Source organism: Martes martes (assembly GCF_963455335.1).
Source record: "Martes martes genome assembly, chromosome: 5".
Lineage (NCBI taxonomy): Eukaryota > Metazoa > Chordata > Mammalia > Carnivora > Mustelidae > Martes > Martes martes.
This window is the reverse complement of record NC_137892.1, coordinates 120,656,988-120,680,521: the sequence shown is the minus strand read 5'-3', so window position 1 is coordinate 120,680,521 and position 23,534 is coordinate 120,656,988. Positions and strand designations below refer to the sequence as shown.

The 23,534-nt window shown below is 48.5% G+C and overlaps 1 protein-coding gene across 1 annotated transcript in view; it reads left to right on the top strand.

Annotated features, from left to right (window-relative positions):
- Window positions 1–21,872, top strand: part of GALNT10 (polypeptide N-acetylgalactosaminyltransferase 10) — a 214,189-nt gene extending 192,317 nt beyond the window's left edge. The window contains exons 8-12 of the mRNA XM_080804209.1: window positions 2,001–2,108; window positions 5,815–6,036; window positions 8,917–9,033; window positions 17,247–17,396; window positions 17,907–21,872. Of these exons, the coding sequence (XP_080660335.1) occupies window positions 2,001–2,108; window positions 5,815–6,036; window positions 8,917–9,033; window positions 17,247–17,396; window positions 17,907–18,065 (756 nt within the window). The 3' untranslated portion in view covers window positions 18,066–21,872. The remainder of the gene's footprint in view (window positions 1–2,000; window positions 2,109–5,814; window positions 6,037–8,916; window positions 9,034–17,246; window positions 17,397–17,906) is intronic.
- Window positions 21,873–23,534: the final 1,662 nt, after the last annotated feature.

Below are 23,534 nucleotides of genomic sequence, written 5' to 3'. Positions count from 1 at the left end.
TTTTGGTGAAGACTCCTCATTTTGCCCTGTGAGACCCTTATGATGGTCCCTGCTCACCTCTCTGACCTCTGCTCCCATCTCTGCTTCTGCTTCAGGCCTCTGGCTTTCTCTGTTCAGTGATGAAGTCAAGCCTGGCCCTACCTCAGGGCCTTTTCACTTGCTCCTCTCTCCACCTGTTCTCTCACCCCTCAGATCTTTATGTTACTTTTATCTTCTCATTATTTAAGTCTCATATCTAACATTCCCTTCAAAGTGAAGATTTCCCTGATCTGTGTCACAGAACCTCTCATAGATCCATACAGTGAGTCTGGCCTTGCTTTGGCTCCCTCGCAGCACACATCACGGTCTGAAACTGCCTTCCTGTATTAGTTATCTACTGCTGCAGGAAAAGAATACTCCCAGAATGCCCCCCAAAGCAGCAGTAAGCAGTACCGTGAGCTTTGTGTGGCTCAGGGAGTTGGCAGTGGCTTAGCAGGACAGCTCTGCTCAGGTTCTGTCACGAGGCTGTAGTCGAGGTGTCAGCCAGGGTCACAGGCATCTGAAGGCTGGACAGGGACTGGAGACTCCCTTTCTAAGAGGCTCGCTCACGTGGCTGGCACGTTGGCACAAGGAGCAGAAGGCCTCAGCTGCTCACCACCAGGACCTCTCCACAGAGCCGCCTGAGTGTCCTCAAAGCACGGCTGCTGGGGGCCCCCAAGCAAGTGGTCCCAGGGAGGAAGGCGGAAGCCATGGTGTCTTCTATGACCATTGTTTCTAGACTTTTCTGTTGGCTACACAGGTCCGTCCTTACGGGACACATTTGGGAGGGAACCCCCTAAAGGTGCAAATACCAGAAGGTGAGGCTCACCGGGGGGCCATCCTGGAGCTGGGCACCATACTCACCCTGGGTGGACTCACCCCTGTAGGCGCCGAGCACAATGCCTGGCACGTAGTGGATACTCCGTACATACTAGTCAGATGTCTAGATGAATCACTGTGGTGCGTGTCCCTGCCGGGACTGTGTGCCAAGCGTTGTGCTCAGTAAGCCCTTCACGTGTGAGATCTCATCCCCAAGGTCGGCTTCATTTCGTCTACACATGAGGAAGCTGAGTCTCAGAGAAGTTAAGTGCCTTGATCAAAGTCACAAACCCAGTAAGTGGCTGGACTGAGGTTTCAACCCAGGACTGCTGAGGAGGGTCCATTTAGCCCGAGCCCTGCAGGGGGTGTGAGTCAAGATACTAATGAATTCCTAAATTGCCATCAGACCAGCAGGAAGCTCTTGGTGATGCCAGCCCAGTAGGGAACCCCAAGGAGAAGCTCGGGATTCCTCTCTGCCGTGTTCCCAGCTGCGGGGCTTAGGAACCCAGACTGCAGAGAAGTCCGTCCAGGGAGCCTGCTGCCTCTGCTCACGGTGACCCAGCAGGAGGCTTACAGGTCTCAGAGGAGACCCCAGAACCTGATGCCACAGACAGTGAATACACAGAACCTGTGTGCCATTCCTTCCCTCTCATAGTTGTGACAGACATCGCGAAGCGATCCCCGAAATCTTTCCCACTGAGCCTCCATTGCTGCCTTAGAATTCTCAGCACAGTTCTCCATGCACCTGCACCTGCTCGGAGCTCACGCTCTGGAGTCAGCTGAAGCTGGGTTTAAATTCTGGCTCCGCCACTCACTCACCTTGTGACCTTAGACAAGACTCTTAGCTTCTCTGAGCCTCAGTTTCTTCTATAAAATGGAGCGCCATTACTACCCACTTTGTAGGGTTTCTGATGAGGCTTCAATGCGGTTGTGCATGGAGAGCTTAAACCATAGCGTTTGGCAAAGAGTAAGCACTCAGCGCCGTCAGCTATTTAAAACTGCTGTTGTTACTACTGTGTTTTCCTCCTCACTCTGTGAGTGGGGGCTTAGTAGACCATCCAAGCCTTTCAGTGAATGCATGGGAGGAGGGGACAGTGGCCTTTGGGGGCAATGATGAACGAGAGGCAGAAATAACGTCTTCTCTGTCCCTTCCCATCCTGCAGGTGTGGATGTGTGGGGGTCGCATGGAAGATATCCCCTGCTCCAGGGTGGGCCATATCTACAGGAAGTACGTCCCCTACAAGGTTCCGGCTGGAGTCAGCCTGGCCCGGGTAAGGCAGTGACTTCCTGGAGGGGGAGGGGGATGGGCGCATCAGCACAGCAGAGACCTCCTGAGACACCTGGGACTCCAAGCCAAGTGACTCGGGTGTGAGGATGTGCATGCTTCCCCCGCCCCCAACTCTGTAGGTGAAACCCAATTTAAAATAACTTATTAAAGCCCTGCTTAACCACTCATTCGCTGTGACCTTGAGAGGGTTGCTTAACTCCTCCGAGCCTGTGTTTCCTCTTTTGTTCAAAGGAAGCTAATTTTTCACAACTCTCAGTGTTGCCAGAGAATTAAGGAGATGGCACAGTTTCCCCAACTGTGACAGACAAGATGATTTTAGGTGCCAGACATAGGAACATTTTTATTTACATGTGTTTAAATTAATGTGCATTAGAAATTAATATGTATTCGTGTAGCAAACTTACGATTTTTTCAGATATGATTACTTAGGATAAAGCTGAAGTAGGTGCAAAGTTAGGCCAGGAGTGATTTAAAGAAACCTGTTAGATCAATATTAATACAGGTGGGGTGGTGTGTTGGTGTGTTGGGGAAAGCCTGAGGCAAAGCACTTAAAAGTTCACGGCAGGAGGGTGAGGAATAAATGTCAGTGTCTCTCTCTTCTCCCCGCCCCCTCCCCCACTTTCGCTGCCAAAACTTATGTCAAACTATTTCATTACCTTAAAATGGTTTGTATTAATCATTGCTTGAATTAAATTGGCCATTGGCTACACATAGAACTGTGTTAGGCAGAGGCTTGTTTGGGGGGTTGGGTTTTTTTGTTTTTTGTTTTTGTTTTTGTATTAATGATCTTCCCCTAAACCTTAACATTTTAAAATATTAAGTGTCTTGCTGGGGGGAAGGTGACCACAAAAGAAAAATGGGGCGGGGGAGGGCCCCAGAAGGTAAAGAGGGCCGCAGAGAGGTTTGTGGGAAGCTGGAAAGGTAACCAGGTAACCGGTACAGCTGTGCCTGGTGGAGACCCCTCCCGACAGAGAGCCCCCCATGCCGCGGGAGCCTGTTTGGCATCAGTCCGAACAGCCTCCTTGGGCCCAGCCGCCACCTCCCCGTCCCGTGTCACTTGACAGTCGATGCAGTGCAGAACTGTAGGCCAGGTCAGGAAGAGCCCCGGGCCTACGAGTTACACGGAAGACTGGGAGGCTCCATCCGGCGGCAGCGGGACCCCCCCAGACTCCATCCGCCGGTGGGAGCTGAGCTGCGGAGGCGGCAGGGGCTGGTTTGGGGCCCGCGTTGAAGAAAAAGAGAGCCAGCAGTGCCCTCTAGTGGTAGAAGATTCCGACGAGAGCCGCACCGGCCCTCTGCACTTTGCAGAGCCCATGGGCACAGCCCGCGGGGGCGGGTCGGAATCACGTTTCCTCTGAGATCCCTGGCAAGCCCAGAGAAAGATGCCAGACAGGAAACCAGTGCAAAGTCACTCAGTAAGCCCAAGAGCGCACGTGCGCGACTCGCTGCTACTGGGAGTAGTGGGACAGTGGGGACACCTCTGAGCCTGAGCAGGCTCATTTCCGAAGCAGCTTTTTCTTACCTGGTCATTTATAAGATCCACCTGGTTAAAAGGCACCACGACCTCCTGTTTATTGAACCATAGATGAATTCAATGGGTAATAGCTAACTATAGTAGCACATAAAAACTTCCTGTGAGCTAGACATCACGCAAAGCTTCTTACATATTTATAGAACTTAATTCTCATGTGCCTTTAATCCCTGTTTGAGAGATGAGGAGAGTGAAATGTGGAGACTTTAACTAACTGGAATTCAAACCCACTTAGGCCTGACCGGTGCCTGGCACACAGCAATCGTCCCTTAAACAGTGGCTGCTGTTGTTAGTGTTAATGTCTCCATCTGTTAACGAGACTGGGAAGTTTATTTCAAGGTCTTCTCTGAATTCTGTGTTTAAACATTTTAACTTCTTTTTCGACTGTATCACATCAGTCTCCTGGTGACTTTAAACCAGTTAACAATCAGAGGGGGCTCCCCACATCGGTTTACAGGACCACAAAAATGCCTGAATCAAGCTCCCCTGAATTTTTATCACCTCGTCTAACTGCCCTCATTGAGTTGCAGATCATATTGTAAATGTTTGCTTCTTGTTTTAACAGCCAAATCCTTCTAGAGCATTATCTCCTAGAAGATCATTTTGATAGATTTGAGGAGAGGTCGTCTAAAAGTCCTAAAAGAGCCCCATAAAGAGAGAAACTGCAGTCTTACTAAAGTTGTCAGATTCCAGAAGGACAAACAGCTAGAGAGCAGTGAAGTGGCAATTTAAGAAGGATGAGCTAACCAGCAGCTCACCTGCCTCAAGAACGAGTAACTGGCCTTAGTTTGTTTACTAAATTTACCAAAAATCCTTCTTATTTCTGCCCCTGGGAAAGGGATCTTAGGGAAGGCTGTAACAGAAACCCACTCAAACTTGCAAAAACAAAACAAAAAAAAGCCTCTTATTCCAAAGACTGGGCAATCCGTAATGCAAACACAAGAAGAGCAGAGGGGCTTCAGGCAGGACTGGGACCCAGAACCAGGGAGGTGTCAGGGGGAAGGATGAGAGGAGCACGCAGCCTCCTAAAATCCCAGAGTCCTCCGTGTGACTCAGCAAGGGGAGATGTAACAGAAGTCAATGCCGAGTCCTTTACTTTGGTCCAGTCAACTGCACAAAAGTTCAAGATCTGGGAGAGGCATGTCTAGAAAGTGCAATATTCATTAAAATAGTAATTTAAAGAGCAATTAAAATGAAAATATGTGATTTGGTCCTTTTATAATTGCACTGGTGTATCCGGGCACCTCTCCTTGGTCAGATTAGCCACTTCAGCCTGTGGTTGGAGAGAAATCTGTAGCAGTTCCTCATCCTCCCTGTGGCATGAGCAGATGAGTGTGCCCAAGGACCTGGGCAGGCAGACTGGAAAAGGAGAGTCTTCAGGTGTGCCAGCTTTTTCAGGCTTTCAGCTTCCTCGGGCCTCAGTTGTTTGGGTTTTGTTTTTTTTTTTAAGATTTTTTATTTATTTATTTGACAGAGATCACAAGTAGGCAGAGAGGCAGGCAAAGAGAGCAGGGGAAGCATGCTCCCTGCTGAGCCGAGAGCCCGATGCGGGGCTCCATCCCAGGACCCTGGGACCATGACCTGAGCCGAAGGCAGAGGCTGTAACCCACTGAGCCACCCAGGCGTCGAGCTCAGTTTTAAATTAAGCCCAGCCTTGGCCATGCTGGGGCCTGGCAGATATAACATTGTTCGTTACCTGTTTCTAACCCACTGTCAGTCTCTTCAGCACTAAGAAAGAATGAGGCATTGGTTAGGTGATTTCATGGCTTCCTAGTCCCAAACTCAAGAGTCAGCAAAATGGAGGAGTTGGTGAATTTTGCCTTTGGCATGGGCCCCCCCTCCTGCTGGCTTCCTTCCTCGTTGCTCAGGAGTCAGCAAACTGTTTTTGTGTGGCCCATGAGCTAAGAATGATTTTTACACTTTCAAATAAGGTAAAAATATGAAGGAAGAATATTTTGTGAGATGTGAAAATCAAATGTCAATGTCCATAAAGTTTAATTGGAATACAGCCACACCCATTCATTTACGTACTATGTCGGGCTCCTTTATAGCCACCTCAGAGTTGAGACCATATGGTCCACAAGGCCTCCCACCCCCCCACCCCCTGGCCTCAGCCCCTCACAGGGCCTGACCCTTCTGCCTGCCTGTCGCCCTCCAGAACCTGAAGCGAGTGGCGGAAGTGTGGATGGACGAGTACGCAGAGCACATTTACCAGCGCCGGCCTGAGTACCGCCACCTCTCGGCCGGGGACGTCACTGCCCAGAAGAAGCTGCGCAGCTCCCTTAACTGCAAGAGTTTCAAGTGGTTTATGACCAAGATCGCCTGGGACCTGCCCAAATTCTACCCGCCCGTGGAGCCCCCGGCCGCGGCTTGGGGGGAGGTGAGTCCAGAGGGGCCTGGGTTGGGTGCATAAGTGGAGCCCAGTGCAAAAAGGTAGAGCTCTCCCGATTCTCTCTAGCCTTGTGATGGTGGGGTTTTTCATTTGCTACTTAATGCTCTAAGTAGGGAAAAATTAAAGTCTTAAATTATTAGCAGAAATTTTACCATTCATCTTCCCACTCTGCAGAGCCAGTTTTAAATGCAAACAGAAGAGCATTTAACTCACAGGCCAGATGGATGAAATTTCACGATCTGTATTTCAGCCCTTGTACGTGCATATGTATTTCCTGCCAGAACAGTGCAAACCCTGCACGAAACGGACTCAGCCGATCTTATTTCACTTGTTGATAATTTCACTTGTTTCTACCAAGATGCTCTCCCTGCAGCTTGCTGTTGAGTGAGGAAGGGTGGAAGGAAAGCGGACTGTGGGCTGTCCTATTCTCCCTTCTGTGCGGTTATCTGCTGCTGGTGAGGGAAGTGGTATCTGGTTCCAGGGCAATCACACAAGTAAGAGGATAAATAGAGCTCCTCAGCCCAGAATGCTGTGGCCCTCCTTTGTGCAGTCTAGTCCTGGTTGGAAAGGAAGTGTAGCCTTCAGACCTGCCAGCACCCCACTCAGTCATAGCCGTAACTTGAGTCTTGCCGAACTGTTGTGCGAGCGGGACCTCTGGGATTCTGCGCTTGGGGGTGCATCACAGATGCTGTATGCAAACACAGAAGGAAGGCACATCGGATGCTCGTGTAATGTGTCAGCACCTCTGCTCACACGCAGGTTCCCTTATACTATCAGATCTCACTCACAAAGATCAAATACTAAAAATCTTAAGACAACAATGGGACGCCTGGGTGGTTCAGTCGGTTGAGTGTCTGACTCTTGGTTTCAGCTCAGGTGGTGATCTCGGGGTTGTGAGATGGAGCCCTAAGTTGGGCTTTGTGCTCACTGCAGAGTCTGCTTGAGGCGTGTGCGTGCGCGCTCTCTCTCTCTCTCTCTCTGCCCCTCCCCACCTCTAAAACAAATAAATAAATCTTAAAAAAAAAATTAAGACAATGATAGCCGAACTTTAAACCAGTGTCAGGCCATTCTGACTGAGGGGCCCCAGGCCGTTGCCCATGTCACACACTGATGAAGCCAGTCCTGCTGGGGAAGGTATGCCATCTTCTAGGGGGAGAAGCACTCCATCATCAGATTCTGGCTCTTGGGTCTCTGAACTGAGAGGATCCATTCCCTGATAGATGGATATATTGAGGCTTGGGGACAAAGAGCATAATAAGAGTTGGGTCTCCTTCACTTGTAGGTGATGGAAGTCCAATTTAAAGTGAAAAGAGAAATTTATTAATTCTCTTAGAAACTTTGGGTAGCTGTGGCTTCAGACACACCTGGATCCAGGGGCTCAAATGATGTCAGTTTCTTTTTCTCCTATTTACCTCTGCTTCCTTTTGTGTTAGCTTCACACTGAGGGTAGCAAGATGGTTTCCAGAAGCTCAGAGCTCACAAACCTTGGCCAATCAGCAAAAAGTATATTCCTCCTTCCCAGTGAAGCCAGCTAAGGTCTTATTTTGGTCTGCAGTGATCCCTGTGGCCACTGGAGGAAGGGGACAACCAGGGATAGGACAGATACTCTGACAGGCCACAGGGTGGGCAAGGAGCGGTAGCCCCATAGAAAACCAGGGTGTTTTACCAGAGCAAGGACAGATGCATTGGGGCCAGCAGAAATGACTTGTTCATGACCTTTCCTGACTAAGCCGTCTGGCCAGCCCTACCCAACCCCTGCACAAATATTCTAGAGGACGTGTCGTGTGGACTTCCCTCATGAAGCTCTTCATTTCTTTGCCAGTTTCTGGACTTTCTCCCCTGTATTAGGTCAGTCCTCTGAGAAACAGACACCAAAAGACTTGTTGGGGCAACACCTGAGAGAAGAAATGAGAAGGGAGCCAGGAGAGGCTGGGAGATTGACTGTGGGGCTGGTCTGCCCTCCAGGAGGGGGAGAGGGGAGGAAGAAGGGCTGGGGTAGGAGGAGTCGCACTTTGCAAGGATGCTCTAAGGAAGCTTGAGCCAAGTAACTGAGCCGGATCAGAGGAGTCTGGCGTCGCCAGGAACAGGAACGGGCCCTGCTGCAGTGCCCCTGCCCCCTCCGATGCTGGCTGGAAGCAGCCCACGGGGAGCATGGCCTCCGCTCAGACACAGCAGATTCTGACCACGGCTGCTGGGCAGTCAGACTCCCTGCAACAGGATAACTGAGTGGCACATTTTCACAGCCACCACACCTCCAAACCCTCCGTCAAAATGGAGTGCTTCTGTGAGCCAGGAACTCCAGGATGCGGCACCTGCACGGTGGCCATCAGCTAGTGAGGCCACTCCTGGCTCCTAGCCCGGGGCTCCTCCGCACGTGGCTCACTGCATCTTCTGGTATTCTCAGGAAGGAGAACCTTTTGTCATTTACCTGGTCTAAAAGGCAGGGAGTCCAAGACCCCACAGCAAAGGTGTCATGTCCTTTTCTAGAGTGGTTTTCAAGGTATGGTCCCTGGATCTCCCGGAATGGGAACCAAATTCAGTTCCTGGACTTAGTGGATCAAATTCTCTGGGAGCCGAGCCAGGGAGTCCTTTGAATACCACCCGCCCCCTTTAGGCCCCCACCCCAGCCCACCACCCTGTGACTACATGCCCTAGGACAAAGCAGGCCTGGAGGAGCTCATCTCTGTGGGCTGAGTATTCTGTTACTGAGAGGCACAGGGCACTTCCCCCAGCAGAGGCCAAGCTTTTTTAATACTATGCAGAGCTTTCCCCTCTGATGTCTCTTTTGGGTTCCCTTGTCCCACCCCAGCATGGTGCCAGAGGGTTATCTCAAGGTGCTCACTGGTCCCCTCTTTCTGTCTCTATCAGATCCACAATGTGGGCACAGGGCTGTGTGCTGACACGAAGCACGGGGCCCTGGGCTCCCCACTGAGGCTGGAGAGCTGTGTCCGGGGCCGCGGGGAGGCTGCCTGGAACAACATGCAGGTAAGGGCCACTCCTCGGGGCGTGGCTGCCGGCTCCCCTGTGCCGTATGCGGCCTGGAATGCACATGTATCAGGGCCTCAGGGGAGAGCCGAAGGCTCAGTGATGACAGACCAAAGTCAGCCCAGGGGATGAGTTATAAGAGCTTCCTGAACACCTTGGAAAGAGGAATCCTTCCCAGTGCAGTAAAATCGCCAATCTGGTCTGTTAGTTGCACATAGACTCTCAGTCCACATGGCCTTCAACAGAAAGGAGAACATATTGGCTCATACCGCTGAAAAGCTTAAATGATGTTCTTGAGACCCCTCCAGGGTCTCAACTCTGCCTCCTTGCCCTGGGCTTTATCCTTCACCTGGCTCTTCCCATGTGGTTGCAGATAGGACTGCCAGCAGCAAAGGCTTCCAGTCCCTCCATGAAAAGGCATGTCCTTTTCCAGAGTCCTGGAAAACCCCTGGGGCACTCACATACTGGCTTTCCTGAGCCCGTTACAATAGGGATGTGATGAGTCCTTGTATTGATTAGGCCCAGGTCACATGCCCACACCTGGAGCCGGGGGTGCGGTCAGCCTCACCGGAGGGGTGGGAGGACAGTGAAGAGGGTGGCTTCCCCAGGAGATCATGAAGAGTGTTATCAGAAGAATGAAGAGTGCAAGCCAGCAGTGCAGGAAAAGGCACCACTTTCAAGAAACTGCATTCCGCTTTCGGTGGTCCCCTCCTCCAAGCAACTAACCCCAGATCACACCACATCCATTGAATCTTTGTTCAAAGGTACATTTTTATAGTCTCCCTACTACGTTTTCTGGCATTTTGGAAGAGCACACGGATAGAAGCCTATATTGTGAGTCCTCTGCTAAAACAAAACTCAGGAGGAGTGCATGGCATGCGTGCTGAGCAGGAACAGCGCTGCCTCTCAGATGGGCACAGTGCCCAGCCTGACAGTGTCTGCTCCTCCCTTGGAAGTCCTTGTTGCTCTCCCTCCTCCTTTCTTGACAACAATTATTTTTAGAAGTGTCTCCCCTTCGCGGATTCTCCTGAGTTCGCCAAGGCAGCATGTGACTGCTCCCCACACCCACCCCACCCTAGGACCCTAAAAGAGACCAGCAACAGCCAGGGCCTGGATAGAATGTGCCCAGGTTGCTCAGCCTAGAAGAGCCTCACTGTGTGGCAGAGAGTCCACATTAACGCCTGAGGGGTTCCCGAAAACGAGCAACAAAATGGTGCCTGGGGGTGTGGCTGTGCCCGCCTCCCCACTCTGAAATGGGAAGCATGGTGGCCTGGTTGCCCCAGTGGGATCTGTATCCCCCAGGGCTCTCAACCACCCTGAGCGAAGAGCTGTAGTGAGCCTGTAAAGGGAGAATTGTGAATCTAAAATGCAGCCCCTAAGTTACAGGGGGTCTGGGAAACAAAACATCAGGAGGCAGGAGCTGCCGGTACCACTCCTTTGCCACCATTAAGTCCACTGCTGGCCAGGGTGGAGTAGGGCAATAGGGACTGGACTTACCCTCCTGCCAGAAACGACTGAAAAACAAAGTATGTGGAAAACTGTTTTCAAGGGAGCAGACATCAGCCAGTGGAGGACAGTTATCCTTGAGGGATAGCAAGCAGATAAGCCCTACGGCTCTCCCAGTCCTTCCTAGGTGAGGAGAGCACCAGACACAGAGGGAACTTGTGGGATTTACCAAGTTCCCCTTGGGACATTTGCTGGAGTACTGAGGGCGCCATGCCCAGTGCTCACACAGGGCCAGAGATGATGAGCGCTCTCACCAGCCCCACTGGAAAACAACGGGATTCTATTCGAGAGACTGACATTGCAATTGAAAACTGTCCCTCAAAGAAAAATCCAGGCCCACAAGGATTCACTGGTGAATTCTACAAAACACTTAAAGGAAATATGTTACCAATTCCACAGAAACTTTTCCAGAAAAGGAAGGAATACTTCGCAACTTATTTGGTGAGGCCAGCATTACCTAAATAGCAATAACCAGACTAAGACATGATAAGAAAATTGCATATCAGTATCCCTCGTGCACATAGATGCAAAAATTCTGAGCAAAATTTTAGAAAATCCTATCCAGCAGTATATAAAAAGGATAATCCACTATGACTAAGTGTAACTTATCCCTGGAATGCATGGTGGGCTTAATTAGAAAATTAGAAAAATCCCGATTTTAGAAAATCGGGACACCTTGGTGGCTCCGTTGGTTAAGCATCAGCTTTGGGCTCAGGTCATGATCCCAGGACCCTGGGATCGAGTCTGGGCTCCTTGTTCTGGAGGGAGCCTTGCTCTGGAGGGAGCCTGCTTCTCCCTTTGCCACTCTCCCTGCTTGTGATCTCTCTCTCTCTCTCTCTCTATGACAACTAAATGAATAAAATCTTAAAAAAAGAAAAGAAAAAGGTAATTAATCAGTAGATTCACCATGTTAAGTAGAAAAGAAAAACCAGGGACACCTGGGTGGCTCAGTGGGTTAAGCCTCTAGCCTTCAGCTCAGGTCATGATCTTGGGGTCCTGGGATCAAGCCCCGCATCAAGCTCTCTGCTCAGCGGGGAGCCTGTTTCCCTCTCTCTCTCTGCCTGCCTCTCTGCCTACTTGTGATCTCTGTCTGTCAAATAAATAAAATCTTTAAAGAAAAAAAAAAGAAAAACCATATAATCACCTTTACAGCTTTACCCAGAAAAAACATTTGACAAAATCCAACATTCATTCCTGATAAAAACTCTCAGCAAACCAGGAATAAAGGAAACTTCCTCAACTTGATCAAGATTGTCTATAAAAAGCCTGCAGCTAACACCATGTTTAATGGTGAAAATCTGAATGCTTTTTACCCCTAAGATCAGGAACAAGAAAGGGATTCCTACCTTACCATTTCTGTTTGAACTATACTAAAGGTTCTACCCTGTGGCTAGAAAAAGGAAAGTCCTACAGGTGGGCAAAGAAGGAAAACAATGGGGGCGCCTGGGTGACTCAGTGGGTTAAATCCTCTGTCTTCGGCTCAGGTCATGATCTCAGGGTCCTGGGATCGAGCCCCGCATCGGGCTCTCTGCTTAGCGGGGAGCCTTCTTCCTCCTCTCTCTCTGCCTGCCTCTCTGCCTACTTGTGATCTCTGTCAAATAAATAAATAAAATCTTTAAAAAAAAAAAAAGAAGAAGAAGAAGAAGAAGGAAAACAATGATTATTTGCAGAGTCTATAATCATCTTTGTGGAAAATTCAGTTGAATCTACAGAGAAACTACCAGAACTAATAAATGAACTTATCAAAGTTGTAAGATACAGAAGTCAACTTACTATATATATGAATAATGAAGAATCAGAAATTAAAATTAAAAACAAGCACTTACTAGAACAAAAAAAATATGAAATCCTCAGGCCTGTCACTGACAAAAGACCTGTACACTGAAAACTACAAAACATTTTTGGTAGAAATGAGAGAAGTCCTAAGTAAGTGGAGATCCGTGCCATGTCCAGAGGTTGGACATGAGGTCTTTCCAGACCATTATGTAAATTCATCACAACCCTAACATCTTAGCAGGCTTTTCTTTTTTTTTTTTTTTTAAGATTTATTTATTTATTTATTTATTTGACAGACAGAGATTACGAGTAGGCAGAGAGGCAGGCAGAGAGAGAGAGGAGGAAGCAGGCTTCCTGCTGAGCAGAGAGCCCGATGCGGGGCTCGATTCCAGGACCCTGGGATCATGACCTGAGCCGAAGGCAGAGGCTTTAACCCACACTGAGCCACCCAGGCGCCCCTTAGCAGGCTTTTCTTACAGAAAGTGAAAAGCTGATTCTAAAATTTCCTGCAGAAATGGACAGGACCTAGATAGCCAAAACAACTTGCAAAAAGAAGCCCAAAGTTAAAGGACTCACACTGCCTAATTTCAAGATATATAACTGTCAGTAATCAAGACAGTGAGGTATTGGCATAAAGAAAAATCAATAGAACAGAATCAAGAGACCAAAATAGACCCACATGTACATGGACAATCAGTTTTTGCCAGTGTTTAAAGGCAGTTCGGTGGAGAAAAGATAGTCTTTTCAACAAATTGTGCTGGAACAATTAGATATTCATAGGCCCCCCAAAATTCTTCAATACATACCTTATATTATATGAGAAAAATTAACTCACAATGGTGCATTGACTTAAAACCTAAAACCTTTTAGAAGAAAATGTAGACAAAAGTGTTTGTGACCTTGGCTAAAGCACTCACAAGTTTTGTGACCTTGGATAAAAAAGTTTTATCTTAGATAAAACACCAAAGCACAATCCATAAAAGAGAAACACTGATAAATTGGACTTTTTAAAAAACGAAACAAGGGGCTCCTGGGATGGAGCCCCACATTGGGCTCTCTGCTCAGCAGAGAGCCTGCTTCCCCCTCTCTCTCTGCCTGCCTCTCTGCCTACTTGTGATCTCTCTCTCTCTCTCTCTGTCAAATAAATAAATAAAATCTTTTAAAAAATAAAAATAAAATAAAAACAAAACAAAGAACTTCTGTTCTTTAAAAGACACTGTTGAGAAAATAGGCAAGGCACAGACTGGGAGAGATGTTTACAAAACACGTGTCTGATAAAAGACTTGGATCCAGAATACATAAAACTCTCAAAACTCAATAAGAAAACAATCCAATTAAAAAATGGGTAAAAGATTTGTACAGACACTTTAGCAAAGAATGTGTATTAGTGGCAAATAAACACATTAAAAATGCTTAACTCCGTTGGAAAAATGGAAATTAAAATTCAGAAGACTGACCATACCAAGGGCTGGCAAGAATGTAGGGGAACTGGAAGAATACACTGCTGCTTGGAATGTAAATGGTACAAGCACTTTGGAAAACAGTTTGGCAGTTTCTTAGTTAAACATTCATCTATTTTTGATCCAGTCATACTGCTCTGAGGTGTTTGTCCAAGGGAAAAGAAGGTATGTCTATACAGTGACTTGTACACAAATGTTCATAGCTGCTTTATTTGTAATAACCAAAAACTGAGAGCCCCTAGATGTCTTACAGGTAAAAGGTGTATGTTGCAGTGAAATATTACTTAGCAATGACAAGGAACAGACTATTCATAAATGCTGTCATAACAAAATGATGTTGAGTGGAAGAAATCAGACTAAAAATACATACTGTAGTCCTTGGCTGCAAGGTCGGTTCAACATCCACAAATCAACTAATGTGATATAATACATTAAAAAAAGAAAAAACAGGAACCATATGATACTCTCAGTAGATGCTGAAAAAGCATTTGACAAAGTACAGCATCCTTTCTTGATCAAAACTCTTGACAGTGTAGGGATAGAGGGTACATACCTCAATATCATCAAAGCCATCTATGAAAAACCCACAGCAAATATCATTCTCAATGGGGAAAAACTGAGAGCTTTTCCCCTAAGGTCAGGAACACGGCAGGGTTGTCCACTATCACCACTGCTATTCAACATAGTAATAGAAGTCCTAGTCTTGGCAATCAGACAACAAAAAGAAATTAAAGGCATCCAAATCGGCAAAGAAGAAGTCAAACTCTCACCCTTTGCAGATGATATGATACTTTATGTGGAAAACCCAAAAGAATCCACTCCAAGACTGCTAGAACTCATATAGGAATTCAGTAAAGTGTCAGGATATAAAGTCAATGCACAGAAATCAGTTGCATTTTCTGTACACCAACAACAAAACAGAAGACAGAGAAATTAAGGAGTCAATCCCATTTATAATTGCACCCAAACCCGTAAGATGCCTAGGAATAAATGTAACCAAAGAGGCCAAGAATCTGTACTCAGAAAACTATAAAGTACTCATGAAAGAAATTGAGGAAGACACAAAGAAATGGAAAAGCATTCCATGCTCATGGATTGGAAGAACAGATATCGTGAAAATGTCTGTGCTGCCTAGAGCAATGTGCACATTTAAGGCAATCCCTATCAAAATACCATCAACTTTTTTCAAAGAAATGGAACAAAGAATCCTAAAATTTGTACGGAACCAGAAAAGAACCTGAATAGCCAGAGGAATGTTGAAAAAGAAAACCAAAGATGGTGGCATCACAATTCTGGACTCCAAGCTCTATTATAAAGCTGTAATCAAGACAGTATGGTACTGGCACAAAAACAGACACATAGATCGGTGGAACAGAATAGAGAGCCCAGAAATTCACCCTCAACTCTATGGTCAACTCATCTTCATCTCAACTCATCTTCAACTCAACTCATCTTCAACAAAGCAGGAAAGAATGTCCAACGGAAAAAAGTCTCTTCAACAAATGTTTTGTTGGGTAATTTGGACAGCCACTTGCAGAACAAAAAAACTGGACCATTTCCTTACACCACACACAAAAATAGACTCAAAATAGATGAAAGACCTAAATGTGAGAAAGGAATCCATCAAAATCCTTGAGAAGAACACAGGTAGCAACCTCTTTGACCTCAGCTGCAGCAACTTCTTCCTAGAAACATTGCCAAAGTCGAGGGAAAGCAAGAGCAAAAATGAACTATTGGGACTTCATCAAGATCAAAAGCTTTTGCACAACAAAGGAAACAGTCAACAAAACCAAAATACAACCGACAGAATGGGAGAAGATATTTGCAAACGACATATCAGATAAAGGGCTAGTATCCAAAATCTATAAAGAGCTTATCAAACTCAATACCCAAAGAACAAATAATCCAATCAAGAAATGGGCAGAGGACATGAACAGACATGTCTGCAAAGAAGACATCCAGATGGCCAACAGACACATGAAAAAGTGCTCCACATCTCTCGGCATCAGGGAAATACAAATCAAAACCACAATGAGATACCACCTCACACCAGTCAGAATGGCTAAAATTAACAAGTCAGGAAACAACAGATGTTAGTGAGGATTCGAAGAAAGGGGAACTCTCCTATACTGTTGGTGAGAATGCAAGCTGATGCAGCCACTCTGGAAAACAGTATGGAGGTTCCTCAAAAAGCTGAAAATAGAGTTACTCTACAACCCAGCAATCACACTGGGTATTTTCCCTGAAGATGCAAATGTGGTGATCTGAAGGGCACACGCACCCAAACGTTTATAGCAGCAATGTCCACAATAGCCAAACTATTGGCTATGGAAGGAGCCTAGATGTCCATCAACAGATGAATGGTATATATATACAATGTAATATTATACAGCCATCAAAAATTGAAATCTTGCCTTTTGCAGCAATGTGGATGGAACTGGAGGGTATTATGCTAAGCGAAATAAGTCAATCAGAGAAAGACAATTATCATATGATCTCACTGATGTGAGGAATTTGAGAAACAAGGCAGAGGATCATAGGGGAAGGGAAGGAAAAATGAAACAAGACAAAACCAGAGAGGGAGACAAACCATAAGAGACTCTTAATGTCTGGAAGCAAACTGAGGGTTGCTGTAATGGAGGGGGTGGGGAGGGATGGGGTGGCTGTGTGGTGGACACGGGGGAGGGTATGTGCTATGGTGAGTGCTATGAATTGTATAAGACTGATGTATCACAGACCTTTACCCCGAAACAAATAATACCTTATATATTAATCTAAAATATATATATACCATAGGATTCCTTAAAATTCTAGAACTTGCAAACTTATCTTTATTGCTGGAAAACAGAGGAGTGGTTGCCCAGAGGCATGGGGAATGAGGAGGGACAAGAGAAAGAGACCACAGAGGAAGTGAGGATACTTCATGGGTGATGGATATATTCATGACCTTGATGATGGTGGTGGTTTCACAGCTGTAAACAAGTCTGATTTATCAAATTGTGCACTTCCAGTGTGTGCAGTCTGTGGTATGCCAGCTAGTCTTCAGTAAAGCTGCTGGTGGAGGGGAAGGTGCTTCTCAGCCAAATGCAATATGTGAACCTGGTTTGGATCCTGATTCAAACTGTGAAAAGAAACTTACAAGGCAAGAGCACTTGACCTCTAGCTACTTGATGACGTTGAGGACTTTGTGGTAACTTTTTTATTTCCATAATGGCACTTTGGTGAAGTCTTTACACCGGACATGATGTGAGGTCTCTTACTTGCTTCAGAAGAGTGTGGGGGTGGGGGTCATAGAGGGGGTAAATCTGTAACAAGATCCGCCCTGAGTGGTAACTCTTGAAGCTGGGTGATTGGAACAGGCGTGGTCAATACTATTTTCTGGATCTCTGTGTTTAACGTTTTCCATCACTCCAAAAAAAGAGAAAGTCCCCTGGTTTTGCTGTCCCTGTGACAACGTCCCTGTATATACAGGTGTTCACCTTCACCTGGAGAGAGGACATCCGGCCCGGAGACCCCCAGCACACCAAGAAGTTCTGCTTTGACGCCGTCTCCAACACCAGCCCAGTCACCCTCTATGACTGCCACAGCATGAAGGGCAACCAGCTGTGGAAGTACCGCAAAGTAAGGCAGGCTGTGTGGGCGGAACAGGGCAACTGGCTTGATTTAAAAAAAGACAAGCCGATAAACACTCCATGCCTCCGTCCTTCCCCCCACAGAGCCCACTCCCTCACATATTTGCACCACAAACCCGCCATGCCCGACTTCTCAGTCATTCGAGAGAAGCCAGAAATCCAGATTTTTATGTGGAATCTATAGGATCTTAAATGTTGGCAACCTTGTCCACTAAAAAACACGCACAAACCAAAGACACGATGAAAACCGGTGAAATGGGGCCAGAGACAAGCAGACTTAGGGCGCAGCCAAAAGTGGGCCGCTTCACTTCCACCTGCATCCGTCCAGGCCGGACTCAGGCAGCAGGCCCAGGCCAGGCAAGGGAGGGCGGGGCAGGCGAGCCTGCCGGGTGGGCGATTTGCAGGCCAGCCCCGGGGCTCGAGTCTGCTTTATGGTACTGCTGCTGCCGCCGCTCAGTGTCCCCAGCACCGCCTGGCTGATTGCCTCCCTCTTTCCTAGGACAAGACCCTGTACCACCCCGTCAGCGGCAGTTGCATGGACTGCAGCGAAAGTGACCACCGGATCTTCATGAACACCTGTAACCCATCTTCTCTCACCCAGCAGTGGCTGTTTGAACACACCAACTCGACAGTCTTGGAAAAATTCAACAGGAACTGAGCCCTCACGTCTCCTCAGCAGGCCTGGCGGAGTCGTCCCTGGCCCCGCCGCAGCCTTCCCCTCCCGAGGGAGGCAGGGCTTCCGTGGGCACCGTGATGTGAGAGGTGCTGGCCAGCCGGTCCAGGGCACAGAGGGCTCTTAAAGCTGGCGCAAGGTGTCCGCCTGGTCCCTAAAGCCCAGGGGTGGAGGTGGGGTGGAGAACAGACCCCACAGGAGCCCCCACAGAGAGCAGTGCCTGCTTTAACCCCCGATGGCATCATGGAAATCCCGGAGGGCCTTTTCAGCTTTGTTACCGCGGGCCCTTGAGCATTATGTGGGAGGAATGCCAGGGCAGCCCTAGGCCACACCACAGTGGGTCCCACAAGGTTGCCTAGCCTTCAGATGGCTCATCCGGAACGGTCCTCCAGAAAAGGGGCAGCTTCTGCCTGTCTGGGCAGCTTGTAGCACCAGTGCCCTCATCTGCCCCAGGAAGGGAGGGAGGAGGTTTTTCTGGGGGCCGCCAATGCCAGATGTTCAGTATCTGCCTGTCGTGGGCCAACTGCAGTTACGGGCTTTGTCACAGCCCCAAGTGATGCAATCAAAGGCCTCACCTGGACTGTCACGGTGTTCAATACTGAGCACTGGCCAACTGCCAGGCCTGGGGGCAGAAGTGGGACCCCCAGACATTCCTTTGCCACCACAGACACATGGGCTCTCTTTCCTTGCTCTCTGGGCGCTTGAAATGTCCACATTAGTGCTCGGCAGGCACAGGACAGCTCAGCCACCAGCTTCTCAGAGCTGTGTCACATGGCCTTGGGCCAGTGGAAGGGGCCTAGTGAGAAGACCTCCAAACTAGATAGGCTGGCAGAATTTCCCTGATCAGTGCTTCCGTCTTCCTCTTTCTGTCTTGGGCAATCACCTGCCTCAAGAGAGGAGCAGACGTTTGAGGTGCTCCCCTCACAACATCTGGAGGCCTCCAGGGCAGACCGTGGGCAAGATGCCCAGCCTCTGACCTCATCGCGGCTCTAGTTCTCATATAGAGCTCTAGAATTTTTCAAGAACTCTATCATTAGATCACAACCTAGAATGCTACCCAGGATTCTGGTATTCTAGCATCCAGCATGCACTTCTGGAATGCTGTGACTGGAAAGAGCCAGCCAAGTGTAGTACAGTCAAGGCAGCCCCCCTGCCTACAGACAATCTCTGAAATCCGAGGTTGGTGGTGGGGGGTGGGTGACCTGTGTCCGTCAGCTCGTACCAGAGACCTTGGTATGACACAGTCCTCAGCGCAGTCCCGAAGCCCTGTGACCCTCCACCACCCTCCCAGCTGCGGTGGAGTAAAGCGCCCAGTGTCCCACGAGCAGATGGACACCTAGGTCCATGCCAGTCCCTTCTTGTTTACCTTTTGCTTTGTTAATTATGTGTCAGACTCCCAGAGGGCTCCCAAACTAACAGGAATCATTTCTGCAACCAGCCTGCCCCCCACTGATTCAGAAATGGAAATCACATTCCACAACCTATGGCTTCCACCAGCTAGTCCGGGAAATACTTGAAGTCGGTATTCCAATTAGAGTTGGATCTCTCGATTGTGGCATTTACCAATGAAATGAGACATATATCTGGGAACAGAGCCACAAATCTGCCTTTGAGATGCTGGCTGATCTCAAGGCCATTCTTGTCTGGGGGTGGGGGGAGGGATTAACTCCCAAACACCACCACCCCGATTATGCAAAGAGCTGGCAGAGCACCACTTCCTCCACTTCTGCCCCCCACACAAGCCCTGCCCTGGCCACCTGCCAACAGGAGAAGTGGCCCCTGTGCTCACAGAAGCTCAGAAGCTTCCTTGTTGATCCCTCGTGTCTTTTCCAGATGAGTCCTCTATCTTTCGAATTGGCCCTCCGTAGGAAGGAGTCCGAAGAGGAGGCCCCTTCCAGGATCTAGGAGAACAGGAGTGTTGCAGTTTGGAGAGCTGAATTAGGGGTCATCCTCGGAAAGCAATGCAGCATCATTTAAATAAAAACTGTGCCTTTTAAAAAGAAGACAAAATGCAAATGTACAGCAAATCCCTAAACTTGAACAATTTCCTAGTGCCTTGCTAGACAAACCTGCAGGGGCAGGGTTGGGGGGAGGGGAAACACTGGTGGTGGTGTGTGCATTTTCTGTTGGATGAGTGTGTGTTTCGGAACTTCTAATTTCAAGTAGGAGACGTTGGGCCCAGAGCAGGCAGGATCTGAGACAAAGAAGCCCTTCAAGGGGCAGCAGGACAACTCGTTTAGTCTGTGGCCTGGAAGGGCCTCAGCAGCCCCAGAGAGGCCATGCCTGAAGTCCCCATCCCAGCCCCCAGACAGAGTGCCGAGCACTCACTAGATTCCCAAGTGGTCCCATTCTGAGGGGGTGACTGTGTCCTTGGCAAGACCAGGACTGCTTGGACAGCAGGAGCAGCAGCCAGCAGGCCACAGCCTTCCTCTTTGCCATCCTTTGATTCTCTTTCAAGTCTGGTTCGGCCCCCTCAACAAGGGAGGGGGAGTTCCCATGAGCAGGTCTTATCCGGAGGTCCTGGGACTTGACAGAGTAATAGGGGAGAGAAAGAGAGACGTTCATGGCTTAGCTGACCGATGGACGGAATACTAAATACTGACCCCTCATTTTGGCCTCAATTTTGAAAACCACCTGTCTCAAAGATTCCGGTTCCTGCTGGCACTGCCCCCTATCGCTCCGGAAGGCAGCCAAGAGTCTGCGCAGGTGCTCTCATCTGGGTAATGGGTGAGGATGGGGGCCCCTTTTCCTCTCTCTATTCTGAGCAGGAGGTCACAAAACGGTGTGGCTGGAGAGTATCTTGACCAGGGGGCCCAACAGCAGCCTTTCCACGGGAGGCCTCCAGAAGCATTTTGCAATGCAGAGAGCATCTTTGCTGGAGATACAAGGCCTTGGGAGGGAGCCAAGTGTGCAGGCACATGTGTGAAAAGCCATCCCACCGTGTGCCTCTGCCTGGAGGTTTTGACCTCGAAAGCCATCTGGGAACTAGGCATCCACCCCCTGAGGAAGAACTAGTTCAGAGGCAGGAGGGGGGTCCTCCCACAGGCCTAGGGGAGAAGGAGCACTTCTTGCTGTAGGTGCGGCAGATAGGTCCCCAAAGTCCACATTGTCTTCACTTTGCAAACCTACCTGGTGAATTTCTTTTTCTCCTGAAGAAAGAGATGATAATCTTTTTAAATGACTCCATGTTTCTTTCCGTGCATCTTCATTTTTCTGTCTCTGGAGTCTCAAAAGCGTGGCAAAGCACTTTACAGTAGTGACTAAGAAACCTGGATTCCTTGCTTCAGTGATCTTAGCTTGTACAGGTTGGGGGATCTTTTCTAATTCCTGGGAAGCTGTGCACTTTTGATGTTTTCTGGAGATTTTTATGTGGAAGAGGGGCAAAGGGTGCAGTCCTACTCTGGAATTGTTTTCTACTTTCTCTTTGTGAAAATCCAAGTCCTATTTCAGTCCAAACTTGATCTTGAGCCAAGGCCCACTGCCACCTCTGGGGTGGGAGTTGGACCTACATCCCCAGTGGCAAGACCCTCTTAACACCTGCTCACCACATGGCTTTGATTCTGCCTTGTCAGATAACAGGGTTGGGCTCCCGCTCTGTTTTGGGCTTGAAGACTGGGATCCCAAAGGGACTATAGGCAGGGAATATTGAGATGGCAGACTGGGTATTCTACACAGAAAGCTCAAGACCACCAACCCCTCTTCTGCCTGGAAAAGTGAGCCTTTGTGAAGAGCTGACTTACCGCGTACAATTGTGATTGTGACTGTTGTTGAATAAACCTCCAGACTTTCTGTAACATGCTATCTGCCTTGTTCTTGTCACACACCGTCTTCTACCCCATCATTCCCCACATGTTCAGTGAATGTCTGCTCAGTACCCAGGATAATGAACAAGTTCCCAACAGCCATCATTCTAGAGAAGAAGGCAGACCCCCGACAACTAACGAAGATGATTCTAGATGTGAACCGGGTGTTGAAGGATAAGAGACAAGATGTTTGAGAGACTGGAGTGGGGATCAACATTAGGTTGGCTGGTGAGAGAGTGCCTCTCTGTGAGAGCTGGAACACAGGAGGGAGTGGGATCCAAGATGCAGCTCAGGGGAGAGGGCTCCAGGCAAAGGGAACAGCTAGTACAAAGGCCCTGAGGCAGGAGGGTGTTCCCATGTTGAAGGCACAGAAGGAGGTGAGCTTCCCGGGTTAAGTGGGTAGCCCACACAGGGTCCTACAGACTACAGCCAGGACTTGAAGATTTTGGATGGACAGAACAACATGAAATAGTTCATTTCTGATGCTCACCTATCAGCCACAAATTTTTACCTACCAAAACATGGTGACACTTTGAATATTAGATATATGTAATGCCACGTGGTAGAAAGAGCACTGGCTGGCCTGGCTCTGCAACGGACTGTAAGGTCTTGGGCAAATCCCGCCCCCTATCTAGGCCTCAGTGTTCTGCCATAAACTAGGAAGGTTTTGGATGATGCTTCCAGCTCCAACTGTGGTTCTGTGGTTGAGACTTGGTGGGACTGCTATGACCAAGAGCAAAAGCTGCCTGCTGGTGCTGTCACTCAGAGACCACCAGAGGGCGCTGTGGACCCACCCACGGCCTGCAGAAGGTCGATGAACAGGAGCGGGGAATCAGTTCACCTGCCACAGGGGCAGGTTTTGAGCACTGGAACCAGAAGCTCCATATTAAGTTAATTTTCTTCTAAAATTGTAATGGCTTCTTTTTATAAAGATTAAATTCCTTTACAAGAAGAAGAGAGAGAGGAGAGAACATTCCATGTGTACAGGCAGCATGTGCAAAGACCCTGTGTGGGGAGCATGACAGGTATGATGGTCAGTGAGGCCGGAGCAGGGGAAGAGAGAAAAGAAGGAAGGGGAGGGGAGGGGCAGAAGCCACACCCTGCAGGGCCTCCTGGGCCATGTTAAGGAGTCTCTGAGCTTTATTTTTAAAGCAGTGGGAACTCTTAGAGGGTTTTTAACCAGGCAGGGTGAGAGCATCAGATGTGCCGTTGGCTGATATGGATAGCCAGGAATGACTCAAGGTGCTGGGTGCATAGTAGGCATGAAAATCCAGGGCAGCCAGAATCTCAAAATTACTGATTGCTGGGAGGAAAGGTCCTTCCTCACTGGAGCAGGTGGGAAGACGGGGAAATTAAATTTCTCATCCATTTTAGCTCCTTGTTGGGGCTCCTGGCACTAAGTAAGGGCTCAATAAGTAATTGAAGGAGAGACAAATAGGTGAATAACATAGTACCAGCTTATGCTTTGGGCTATTTTCCCTCCACTCACAACCCACAGACCTTCTGAGAAAGAGTGCTCCTACCTCTGTGATACGCTATGTGTTCTTGAGAAAGTCCCTTCCCCTCTCCAGGCCTCAGACTTCCCACATGACAGTGGGAAGAAGGGGACCAAATTAGATCATGGGCAGCTAGGACTGCTGTAGTCCTACAA